Source organism: Amblyomma americanum, chromosome 7, assembly GCF_052857255.1.
Source record: "Amblyomma americanum isolate KBUSLIRL-KWMA chromosome 7, ASM5285725v1, whole genome shotgun sequence".
NCBI classification, from domain to species: Eukaryota; Metazoa; Arthropoda; class Arachnida; order Ixodida; family Ixodidae; genus Amblyomma; species Amblyomma americanum.
The window spans coordinates 129202568-129215933 of NC_135503.1; the positions used below are offsets into that span (position 1 = coordinate 129202568).

General features: G+C 47.9%; 2 protein-coding genes across 2 annotated transcripts in view; both read left to right on the forward strand.

The window, feature by feature from the left end:
• LOC144098049 (RNA transcription, translation and transport factor protein) overlaps window positions 1-13366 on the forward strand; it is a gene marked incomplete at its 5' end in the record, with an annotated part of 363795 nt that overhangs the window by 246846 nt on the left and 103583 nt on the right. The gene's annotated exons all lie outside the window — the stretch shown is intronic.
• LOC144096854 (uncharacterized) lies at window positions 9603-10224 on the forward strand. Its single transcript, XM_077629706.1, has one exon. The coding sequence runs from the start codon at window positions 9603-9605 to the stop codon at window positions 10203-10205; it is 603 nt and encodes a 200-aa protein (XP_077485832.1). The 3' UTR covers window positions 10206-10224.

Consider the following 13366-nt stretch of genomic DNA (forward strand, 5'->3'; position numbering starts at 1 on the left):
GACGAAACAGCGTTGACGGGCGGGACGGAAGAGGGTGTCTCCTCTTCTGTCCCGTCCGTCAGCGCTGTTTCGTCGTACCGTTCAACATGAACCAACCAGCCCGACTCAGCCCTCTCGTTGGACCACAGCTGCACAGAGGCCCTAAGTTGACGTATGTATATGAAACCTTATTTGCCATACAATAAATTTCCAGAATGAAACAAAAGTACAGTTCACATTTAAAATGGGACTAGTCGATTTCCAGGGGAAAAATATTAACTGCTCAAACTGGCTTCCATTTGGTTACAGCTGGAATCAACTGGGAATTGTTCCATAAACCAGTTGGGATCTTTCGCACTCATCCGTTTGTATAAATTATTTAAATCTGAAAGGCAGGTATTGCGACTCAAAGCTGCGCATGGGCTATAAGAGACGCCATAGCGAAGGACTCCGTATTAATCTTGGCCAAATGGGTACAATGTGCGCAGACAACGCACAGCCCATGAGCGTTCTTGCATTTGCTCTCCATCGAGATGCGGCCACCACGGCCGGGACTCGATCCAACATCCTTGGGATCAGCAGCCTAACGCCATAGCTAGTGAAACCACCGAGTAGGGACATGAAAATGTGAGGTTATCTCATACATCATAATCAGGTATCCTCAATGCACATGCTACCATATGCTAGAGCGATAATTTTTTTTTTCAGTTAACATGCAGCACTGCATCGGTGCCCAATGTGCAGGCTCATCTGCGTATCAAATCCGGCAACTGCAATCAGCAGCTGTGACGCTGTGAGCAAGTGATGGTTCACAAAGCCAGCTCGCCGAAAACCGCGCCGTCCGCTGCAAAGCAAGAGACAGAGTGGGCCGGTACCGTTTCCCCCCTGCATTTTTCCGTGTCTGTAAAGACATTTGTGTTTTTACCATCGTGATCGAACACACAACGGTTAGCACTACCGTCACTGCTGCCTCACCTACAACGCCTGTATACCGCCGCTGTGCGAAGGATTCATGATGCACGCCGAACAACCAATACGTGCCCGAGGTTTCGTGGTGAACACAAAAGTAAACGTATTTCTCTGCACTGCATGAGCACGAATCATGATGGCGCACTGACACGGAATCGCCCAAGACAACGGATGCAGCGGTTCGCGCTGGTAAAATGAACTAGACCCGTTGCGCTGGTGGAAAAGTCACGTTTTTCCATACTTGGGAAAGATCATAATCAGAAGTAGCGGAAGTATGGTGCCTAGCATAAGCCAGTGAAGGAGACTGATTTGGCTTGACGCGACTCTAACCGAAACTAAGGGTCAGCAACAGCAGCAGCAGTCACGCCGAAATGCCGTTTTGGCCTCCATGTTTCGCGGAGTCCTTAGCAGTTCAACCGACTGAAACCATAGAGTTAAAATGCTATTGAGACAATCGCTGGGCTTCGCGGAATATCTGTGTAAGCGCTTTAGTAATATGATTCAACAACCGGCATAATGACCAACAAACTTTTGAGTTTATGGCTGTTCTTTTCATGACTCCAAAATTGGCATATAAAATTTGTACATTTCGGAGGATCACGCTGTGCCCAGGGTATTTACCCAAAATGCCGTTCCCTCCTGGCCGTAGTCACGTGCGTCAGCTAAGTCAGCATTGTTGATCGCCACCATTTCGAAAGGTGCAAAATAAAAATGCACAAAAAGCAAGTAAAAACTTGATTCAAATATAGAAGCATAAAGAATTTTTTTTAAGTCGTAAACACGGAAAGTAGTGAGCGTCTTCTCGTGACCATCTCGAGCCAGGCCAGACGACAAACAGGGCCAGACGGATGCATGTTGTTAAGATCGGCGCCAGCGGGTCTCATCATTAGCAACTTGACGACGATCGCTCCCAGGCTGCACTGAGTTAAGCCTGGACTCCATGTACGCGAAAACTCACGCGAACGCGAAGGCGACGGCGGCGGCGACGGCTGGCGTTCGCTCTGTCGCTTGTGGGCAACCTCCATGCAAGCGAAGGCGGCAGGCGACGCGAACCCGCGACGTGCGCAGCGGATTCCGTGCTTTGCGCACTCAAGCTTAGAAACACGCCCGTAACCTGTTCTCTCTCTTAAAATTTTGTGAGTGTGCCTCATAGTCAGGGCCAAAGGAATATTTCCTCTACGGCAGCGGTGTAGCGGCAGTGGAGATAGCCAAAGGCGTGCTTGCGGAGACGAAGTCACATCACGGGTTCACGGGGGAGGTGTGCTTTCGTTCGGTGCCTGTGCACTCCGGCTTAGTAAAAACACTCCCATAAACTGTCACCGCAACCTGACTGTAAGTGAGCAAACTATAATATACCACTGAGAATGCGCGCCGCGAGTGTTTCTGCACAGTTGGAGCGCAGCGGCACGGTGGATCGAGCGCCGGTACCCGCGGCTCGACACGCATCTCTCCCTGCAGTACGCCCGCTCGCGTAGCCCGCTCCAAATTCTGTTAGCCCTCCGCACCCAACAAGTAGATTGTTTTAATTATTTAAATCGTGCGGGTCTGCCTCTCAGCTACAAAACCAAATATTTTCTCGACGATGGCGATGACCAAGACGACGGGCTGGTTTCGTGAGATGTACCCGTGAGAAACCGTGTACAAACCGGAAACGGCTTTGGGGGGTTCTGATTGGCCAGCCGCGTGGGGGACTTCCCGGCGACGAGCGAAATTTTCTGTGGGTGCAGATCCGAGCGACACGGCAAGCGACACATGCATTTTGCTTCGCGCGACGGCGTCGCTCGTCGCTTGCCGCCGTCGCCTTCGCGTTCGCGTGAGTTTTCGCGTACATGGAGTCCAGGCTTTACTGCTGCACCGGGTGGACCCATGTGTCAGCGTAGTGCCATTACCGCGCTTCGCCCGCTCGTGGCGAGGAAACAAAACGGGGAGCAAGACTCTGCGAAAATTCCCTTTCAGGAGACCAGACGCCGCCGGTCAGCGGCCGCCTTCATACCTTCCCCGCGCTAGGCTAGTGGCACAACCAAGTATGGCTTCCCGGGATCCGAACGAGCAAGAGCTCAAGAGTGGAAATCAACCCTCTCGGTGGTCTTCAGTGCCGCTCGTCCACAGCAGTCGTCGGCACAACCACTTTGGATTATCTCCCGACGGGGCGCTCAGGCTTAGCGCGTCGGCTTCTTCAAAGGAAGAACAGGGTTCGTCGACCGTGGGTGCCCAGCTGACGCCACCTAGCAGCCCGGCGGTGTCCCTACCGCATCCCCCTCTCCCACGTGCTCAACTTATGCCAGGGGCGTGTCCATATGTGCGGAGGTGTCAGTTGGCTCGCGCGAGTTTTTGCGCGAGAATGCAAGTTTTAGGCCACTCCCACCCTGGCGGAGACGTCCTCAACCTGGGGAATCTAGGGACGGAGAACAGTATAAAACTGGACGGCGATGTGCAGTGAATCATGCTCTTTTTGCATCCTGCATCTGCATCCTCCATTATGATCTTATCTTAAGATCCTCTCTTCGGAGAGAAGTTCACTTTTGATCTCTGACTGTGTTCCTCTTCTTGAATGCATTGAATGCACGGTGCATTGAGCGGTGTTTCCGTGTCACTTGTAATCGCTAGTGTATTAGTTCCAGCCTTCCGCGTAATTTCTGGCTCCAAAAAAAGGTAAACAGTTTCTTCATACCCGCTCCAAAGCGTACGTGCCGGCGAAGAGGATGATCTCAAGGTTATATTACAGTTCTTAGTACTTCATCCTGACTTCCATTTGTGTCAATGCATCCGTTCAACCACACTTTTTGCTTCTTCGCTTTTCTCGGTCGCTACCAGATGGCGCTTCTCCTGCAGAACTCAGTCCAGCCCGTCCCGACAGCACGAACGCTGTCGATGTTCAACCAATCGGCGATGACTCCACTCATCATTCCAAGCTGTCCCTACCATCCGCAGACTGGTTCGTCGGTAAGCATTTTCAGCGTTTCCAAACAAAAGAAAAGCCGCCTATCTCCTATGCTAATGATAATACCTTGTTATACATAATTGATTCGGGAAAATGTCCAGGAAACTTGATTTCGCATGTTTTAAAGACCATGCACTGAAAATTGGAGAAGGAGCCCGATGTGAAAAGCAAAATGTGACCATACGCCTTTGATTTCATTTGTAGAAGCTCCAACAACGGCGCCTTCACGTCGAACAGCAGGAGGAACCAACTTTGATGAAACAAGCAATGTGCATTCGCTTGCCTTCACGAATTCAAGAAACAGATCGAGGGAGGGCGAGTCAGCGCTCTACGACTGTCGGTCACTTCCAGCCGAAACCTACAGGCTCCCCATAAACCGAGGCGGTAGATCGTGCCAACGTGATTGGTTTTTGCCAATTCCTTGCCTTTTTTATGAAAGCAAAAGCCACGCAGTCTTGTGTCACGAGTGCCGTCGACATTTCGATGAAAGAGGGGACAGTGCTGGAAGTATGGAACCAGCTTTTGTTAAGGTTGGTTTTAACAATTGGAAAAAAGCTATCGAGAAGTTCCAGTCACATGAAAAGAGCAAATTTCACTTGGCCTCCGTGAGCCGAAACTTGTCATGCCAGGCAGGCATTCCTGTTTTGCGTCTCTTTTCGCAGCAGTACAAAAAACAGCGGGAGGAGGCCAGGGCAGCAGCACTTCGTGTCATAGTTAACTATGTGCGCTACCCCGCCGCACAGGTCAAGCTCTTCGAGGACGAGGTAAATGTGATGGAAATTTGCTCCATTTGCTAACGAGAGGTCAGAGGATGTATCGGTCCTTAAGAGGGCTCACCATGGAGCTACGTGACAACTCAGATTTGAACTTTTTCTGTCGATAGATGGCAGCACTTAAGTACCACAAAAAGGTGGGAACTTCTGTTCCCCCTCCAGGTGTGTAAATTTTACCGCGACATCTCCTTGACAGCGACACGACAGTATTAATTCGTCCGCGAACAAAAAGTAGGGCCGACTACTTTCTGTGTATATCCTGCCAAAGCTGGGAGATGGAAGCACAAAAGAATGACCCGTCTCAAGGGGTGGTGGTCACAGAATTGACCTTTTTCCAGTCACCCACCACTCAGCCACCACAAGGAAAAGTACGTTTTCCTGTCTGGGTCCCCCTAAGCTGCCTAGCATCTTTTCTGTGAAAATACATTTACAATGGTAGGGTGGGGTATACAGCCTGTAGTTAGAAGCAGTGTTGGGTTCTCCTAACCAGAACACATAAGTGCGAGTCATCTCTTGACATACCTTGGGAACACCTCCCCTTCGGCCGGCTATTCCGTATTCCGCGTATTCCTCCGTCGGCACACGCAATAAAAGCCTGGCGAACGCGTGTACGAGTGTGGACGCCGATTCGACAACGCAGCCTCAGTGAAAATCTTTTTGCGCTCTCATTGTTTGCGCTGCCAGTGTTTATTTTGCATTGTCTTTGCTGTTCTTGACCTTACTTTTCGTTTAAGCATCCGGCCGATGCTTCTTTGACAGAAGTAGTGCCGCGAAACTGTTGTACTACTTGTTTGTTCTGAGCTCAAAATCGTTGATCACTTTGTTATGCGAGATGCGATCAGCGTTATCTGGAAGGATTGCAGCCAGGCGCAACTATTTCGACATTATTCTGGGTTTTTGCAGCTGTCTTTAGTACATTATCTTGAAGGTTTCTCTTCGATGACCACCGAGCGTTTGTTGCTATCGGCGTTGCCCAAATCTTCAGTTTATTTATGGGCGATAGTCGCTTCAGTAATTAAGTTACTGCTAAAATACTTCGTTTCATGTCTCCTTCACAGCTTATAATTTCACAACGGAACAAATAAAACTTGAGTAAAAGGGTGAAATGTCTGGTTTGCAAAAGCACGGAAATGGTCCTGTTGCTATTCGTGGTGACTGAACGCAAATTTCGTCATTGCAAAAGCTACTTCCAACTGTTCTAGACAAAGTTGCTATTAGTGGTTTATTTTTAAAAATAATAAAAATTGAAGTTTAATAGAATAGTTTAATAGAAGAAAGGATGGGCGCTGCAGCCACGCCAGCCGCGTGTGCTCTTTCGGTACACAAAACGGCAGCGCACCTGAATTGTCATGACGTCACGGGTTTGAAAGCGAAAATTCCACACCTACTATATATGGTTTCCGGAAAAGTGTCATTATGCGGCCTGCTTTTTATGCTTTTCATATATTTTATATATTATATTGTAGCAACCCACGCGGCCGCCACTAGCGAAATGTCGAGGAGGCCGAAGTTTTCCCAGCACGTGCTGGGGAGAACGCTCGGGACCAAGGCCGGACGCTACCGCCACCACTCCACACTATCTTATCTCCGGCCGCCCTCAATAAATGCGGCCGCGGTCGCCTTCATCGGCGACCTCCGTAATATATTTTATATATGTATTTATATAGCGCCCCTTCCGAGCGTTCTTCTGATTGAAATATGCGACTTTTGGAAGCATAGTGCAGGAGGTGCGACTAGGTGTGGCACATACCGAGGCGTATCTAATTGGGAAAATACAGACGGTTGGGGAAATCTTGACACATGCGAAAACGCTTCAGAAGCAAAGCTGGATGATTTTGCCAGCCAGGTCATGAACGTTTGACATCATGTTATTTACACCACGGAGATGTCTATTCTGGAGAAGGGGGCTCGGAAATCCGCAAACAGTGGACAGCACCTGCACTGATAACGCGAACATTCTGGCAGAGATATGCCTGGTCGGGAGGAGAATTGCGGAGAAAGAGCGACACTCAAGCAAATATTCGTTAGAGAACCTATGTTTCGATGCCGATCCGACACATTCTGGGTTCACTAGCTTGGAGCCAGAGCTATGCGAACGTTGGCATCGACCGGTTCTCAATACGTTGCAGTTGCAGTGCAGCAGAAGCTGAGCAGGAAAAGGAAGGAGACGGTCCTTTCTCCCCTTCCCCTTGATGTGGGCTGTTGCACTGCCACAGATAGTTGTCCGCGAGTATAGCGTGAAACCGCAGGTGATTGGCAAGTGCCTCAGAACAAGGAGGTTAATCGCTACGTCATGAAAATCAGTCTACGCCTTTAGCCCTGTTTACATGAACCCGATAGCGCCGGGTCGATTCGGGGGTCGCGTTGAGCATGGTCAATCCACCTCAACCAGTTTGTGTTCACATGAACTCGATTTTAGCGATTCGAGACCGGTTCAACTGTAGCGACACCAAGTGTCGAGCAAGCAGTAGCAGCCTCCAAGATTGAGGCACGCCATTCCTGTATCGGAGGTGCGACGGCGCCCGTGAAAAACAAGTTCGCATTTATCCTCTCCCCTCTCAAAACTCTACTTTTCGACTCGACAGCGTTTACAAGCACACCGGGTCAGGTTGAGTCACCTGCCCCTTGCAGCGTAGTTGACTGGGCCCGACCCGTGGACTCCCGACTCGGCACGCATTTACGTACATGAACCCAGTACCGGTTTTCGGCCCGATAACTCAACCAGGCGTGTTGGGTTCATGAGGGCCTCCTATGAGGAATATTTGCAGCTGCATTCTTGACTTGTATCGGCAGCTGGGTTACTGCGCCCCTGCGCTGGGCAAGGAACAATGCTGTTATCCCACACTGTCCTGAATAGGGAGCCCCCTTCCTGTGTTTTGGCACTAAGAATGCCTTATTGTGTGGCTGCCCGGAGGGGAACGGGGGGGGGGGGTGCTTTTGGGAGTGGCCTTGCATCCCACTTCCTTTCCGCTCCAAGAGCTCGAGCAAAAAAGAAAAGCAGAATTTTTTCGGAATACAGCCCAAGCAAGAAAAAAGAAAGAGCTCAAGTTCGTCCAAGTTCTGTGTAAAAACCTGCGCGCACGAACACAAACAAAAGGTTGGTGGTAGACTCTAGTAGCGGCAAAATATTCTGACGCCAGATGGAGCACGTCACGAAGTGGCTCTGTTGTTTGAGGCCAGGACGGGAGTTTTGCGGAATAAGACATATAGAGTCAGGTATCTTGAGATAGACACGTTGTGCGTTGCGTGCGGAGAGGAGGAAACGGCTGAACACTTGATACTTTTCTGTAAAGGGCTTCACCCTACAGTGGAAGGCAGCGGGGCTGATTTATCCAAGGCATTGGGGTTTAAGGACAGTGAAGGAAAAGTAGATTTTAAGCGGGTAGAAGTAACCAAGCGAAGGTTATCTGATTGGTGGCTAAAATCAAGACAAGAGTAAAATTTCATAAGTCATGGCTAGGTGGCTTGAGCCACCGCCCGATTTAAAGGGTTCAGCCGTATCCATCCATAAATGCGGCGCGAATTTCAAACCACCGCAGAAAATACATGCACAACTTTCAGAGCCTGTAAAACGCAAACACTAAGCTCGATATGGACGAAAATTGCGGCTCAACAATCAAGAAAGAAAAAGAGAGGAAATGTTGCGGACAGAATTCTGATATTTGGCTTAGTATTTTCAAGAGATGACATGAAATACCAACATATCTAAAAGTGCTATTTTTCTGGATATTTACCTGATTTGTAAAAAAATGAAAATTAAAAAATATCTGTCCGCAACATTTCCTCCATTCCCTAAAAAAAACGCTACCACAGACCTCATGAAAATCGAGCCATTTTTAGACACACTGCAGCTTTTGAAAGTTCCCATGTATTTCCTATGGACACTTTCACTGGAGAACCCTCTTAAGACGCGGATGACTAAGAGAAAGAAATGGGTTAGCGGTGACATGCAGAATGAGCTTATAGAGATTATGGCCCATGGTGTGCAATGAGAAATTATACAGGACGTGAAGTCTAGTCCATTTTTTGGTGTCATTGCTGATGGAACAACCGATGTAAATGGTGACGAGCAGTTCACCTTTTGCGTGTGGTGGGTGCAGAGCGAGAATCTCGAATTTCGGTAAGGGTATCTCGGCCTGTATAATGCTGACAGTAGATATGAGACCCTGTACTTGGCCATCAAGGACATGATTTTGCGCCTCGGCCGGGACTTTCACTGTGTACGAGGCCACTGCTTTGATGGGGCGGCGAATGTGTCCGGTTTTTTTTCGGGTCTGCAAAAAAGACTGATTGTGAGCCACGGTCATTGTATGTCCATTGCAGTAATCACTGTTTAGCTCTGGTACTGCAAGAGGCTAGCAGGAGTTGTGACATAATTGGAGACGCTCTTACCACTGTTAAGGACGTTTCCAACGCTGTCCTCGACTCCAAGAAGCGCAAAAGTGTTTATGCTAACATAGTACTTCCTACAGGACGCGAGTCAGCTGTGGAGAGTGGATCAAGGCCAAATAACTTCCTGCCGCTTTGCAAAATGAGATGGACCGTTAGAGTCAAGGCGATGCAAAGATTCGTTGAGAATTGCGCCAGAGTTCAAGAGACACTCAAGGAGCTCTTGCAGACACCAGGTTCAGTGACCGAAAGCAGCAAGGCTATTTTTAGAGGTTACTATCGGCTTTTGCAGAAATTTGAAACCTTGGTAGGTATCAATATTTCCATAGCCTTCTTTGGGCCTTGTGAAGAATTAGCAAGGGCTCTCCAGAGCTCAACATATTGCGCCGCAGGTGCAAAAAAGGCAGCAGAGGCTCTCTGCGAGGCGACCTCCCAGTTGCGGTCTGAAACTGCGTTTGAGAAGCTGTGGCAGCACACGAGCAGAACAGCAGCGCCTAGGCCCGAAGGAAGCTCGAATGTCAAGGCCGACAAAACCTCCTGCGAGGTATGAGATGACTGATAGACCTGCCCAGCCAGTTGCACTTGACGTTAAGGCCGCGCTCCGCAAGGAGTATTTCGCTACTGCCGACCGAATCATAAGTGAAACAAAACAGCGTTTTGAGCAGCCGGGCATAGAACAGCTCGTAAAACTAGAAGACATCTTAACCAGCGCCACTGGAGGTAGTCGGTATACAGCAAATGAACTAGAAGCGGCTTTGGGAGTGCATGCAGTTGATTTTGACTTGTGCAGACTTTCGGCGCAGTTTATGCTATTATCAACTCTTCTAAACTGTGCTGATTCTACCACAACTCTGGGCATTTTGGAGATCCTACAAAGGGAATCGCAAAACATTCGCGAGTTGATGGATCAGGTCGTGAGGTATGCTCAGCTTCTGTTTTCCATACCAGTGTCTGTCGCTTCTGGGGAACGCTCTTTTAGTGCTCTGCGCAGAATCAAAACGTATTTGCGCAACCGAACGACTCAAAAGAGGTTATCGCATCTTTTGTTTTTGCATATACACAAGGAAAGAACGGCGCTCCTAAGTTTAGACGACGTCATCAGGGAGTTTGTGAGCAGAACAGCGGAGCAAGCAGCAACCTTTGGTCCCGCCTAAGCACCTAGAAAGAGCAACACTGTCCGAAATGTCTGCTGCTTGCGTGCATTATTGGTAACTGTATACATGTACTGTAGCGCGTTTGCTTGTATTGTGGTATTTAATCTGTTTTATGTTATGGTTTTGTTCATGCGCGAATGCCTAAATATGTAAATGTCAAATGTCAATAAATATGCATGCACTGAAAATTCATTTTGTAATTTTTTTTCTTGTGAATGCTTGTATAATATGCATCATCGAGCGATCAAAGAAACACTGCATAAGGAAAACATTTTTTTTATGCAGTTAATTGTTCTCTCTCGAGCCAAACTTGGATTATAATATCTGAAAAACCTAGGTACATAAAAAAAAACACAAGTAAAAAAACTTGTTCGCGCGATGTCCAAGGTGACCAAAGCCGCGACCTCTTTCTTCTCCATTGCCATCCTAATTCTGCTTTCCAAGTCCAAGTGTGTGGTCCAAATCGAGCACCCCCGACAAAACCCTATCTGAGAAGCACTGAAGGCTTGTACTGCAAGAACATATCTGTAAGACGGCTGTGCACAATGCGTTCAATAACTTTAACCAAATTAGACAAGAGGGAAATCGGCCGAATGTTATCAGTTACAAAACCAGGTGCGGCGTGCGCTTTGCCGTTGCCGCGCTTCTGCTCCGTGCACCGTCGGAACGAAGCGCGCCGCGCGCTTCGTCGCCGCCTCGTTGCACGCAGCTCTATCACACGAACCGTGCGTCTCATGCGCTGCATTGCGTATAAAAGGCGGAGATGCAATAGTCGGCTGTATCAGGATGTTTGATATAGGTGCAGAGAAGGAGAGTCCAGCCGCTGCTAAACGGCGGTATAGACAAGAGAAGATTCTCTCTTCCGATCCTGAACTTGTCGCCTGGCACTCGGCTACTCAACAGAGAGAGAATGAGCGTTAGAAGGCGAAGAGAGCAGCAGAGATGCCCGAACAGAGACAGGAACGGCTTGCCAAACGGAGATGCCAGACTGCCGAGCGTAATAGATGGCGCATAGCCACCTAGATGGAGCCCAATGTCTCTCATTGATAAACATACAGTGACCGCAACAAGCTCAGCCAGGGAAACGTATACCTCTCACTACGTATATCCTGGCATAGCCAAGCTAAGCCACTGCTATTTTTTTTTTTTGGCTGGCTTCGCCTAAACACCCGCATATAGAGATTTCTTATATTGCACGCATCACTCTTTAACCCCATTATCGGTACCAATATCGCCTCTTTTGCTTATCTATATTTAGGAAAAGCGGTGCTAAAGCGTCTCAAAACGCAAAGAAGTTGACAAGACGCGCAGTTATCCTACAGACGCCGTCACACATGTTGACTAGGCAGAGAGATTCCAGAGGCTCCCCAATTAATCAAACATGAAGGAGACTGTACCCAACACCCCTCAATCCTTTACAATCTTTTAAACCTCAATATCTCGACCGATTATCATGTCCGGCTTGTTTTTTAGCTTTTCGTTCTTTATTCCTGCAATATTTTCGAACATCAAAAAAAGTTTCTCATGATCAAAGTACACAGCGTGTCGTGCAAACTTGTTTATGTTCTGTCGCTTCATAGTTCTTTCTCTCCTAAAAAATGAATGCACAAATGCGTCTTGCCTTTTTCTACCATCGATTGCCATTCCGGAAAACCAGCCCGTTCTCCTGCTTCATGTCCAGCATTCTTAGACAAAAATTTTGAATATTAAAATATTGTAAGGTACTGTTGTATGCAACTGTTGATGGTAATGATCCATTCTTCCGATGAGTAAAAAATCTTTTAATGTTTTCCCATTTCTCGCACGGAGCAGTTAAGACTGGCATAGAAAACCAGTGGGTAAAGTTTTTCATGGTAGCAAGAAAGGAAAAAATGCAAGCCTGCCGACGGGAGATATGCGGACAAATTGATTTTTAACCGCGGAGACAGATCTATATATATCTCTCCGAAGAAAAATGACGATTGGCGAAGCACATTAAAAGCTTGCAAAACGCGGCCGGCAGTGAAGTCAAATGCGTCAGAGCCAAAGAGAAACTATGCGTGAGCGGCGTCGGCTCTTCCAACAGCTACTGACACTCCCCGCAAGCGTTGTCGTTCCAAATGGACATGCAAATGATTCAAATGGCAGTCCCGCCGATATTACAACAGCGGCCCTTCTATCAACTCTCGACACTCACAGAGCACCGAGTGCGCAGTTAAGAGTTAAACAAAATGAAAAATGCAAACAAGCGCGCAAAATAGCCAAATGCTACTAGGCAGAGCCGTAGAGCAAACAAAATTGCAACCACGCTGTAGCATCTCTGATATCTTGTATCGCCTTTATTTACGGTGCCATATGCTTTGGTTTCGATTGCAAATCAACCACCCCACTTCGTATGTTCAAATAAGAACTTCGGATTTTCAAACTTAAAAAATCTGCTTACAGCTGTGTAAATACGGTACATGTTTTTGTCAAGTTGGAGGCCAGCTTGCGACAGGGATTCAAACCAATGACATTAGCACCTTCAACTGCACGCTTTCCCGCACTGTTTACCCCTTCCCTCAAGGTGTCCACTGAGATGAGACAGTTACTGAGCCATTTCCTTTCCTCAAAAAACAATTTTCATATCAAAATTGTGATGCAACCTTTCCTAGTATAGCGTTCCAGTTTGTGTGTGGGTGGGAGTCAATGCACCCAGGGACAGTAATGCTTTCACATTCCCACATATGTAAGCAGTCTTAAAGGGGCCATGACAGCCCGTTTTCACGCATACCCTGCCTATTGCATTTAATTCCCAACAAGTTAAATTACAATCCCCCGAAGTTTCAGTGGATTCTGTACGGTAGATATTTTTAAAACGAACTTTTTAGTTTCTTTTTCGAACTGCCTGCTGGTCTGGCAACCTCTGATCGCTGACGTCACAAGGGCATACCTGCTCCGCATAGTCTGCTGCACGCTGCTACCTGTGTTAGTGTTCTGCGTTGAGGTGCTTGCATGCACACCGTGGAGGGAGGTCGCTCGAATTTTTTTTTAGCTTCATGAAATAAAATGCAATTTCCGTCTTTTCCTTTCGGAAGCCTTTATAGTAGGCGAGCTAAGTGATGCTTGGGAAAGTGGACTTGCTCGTGGCGCCCGTTTTCTGATTGTTGAGGAAACAGAAATCGATAGACACCTGCTTTATT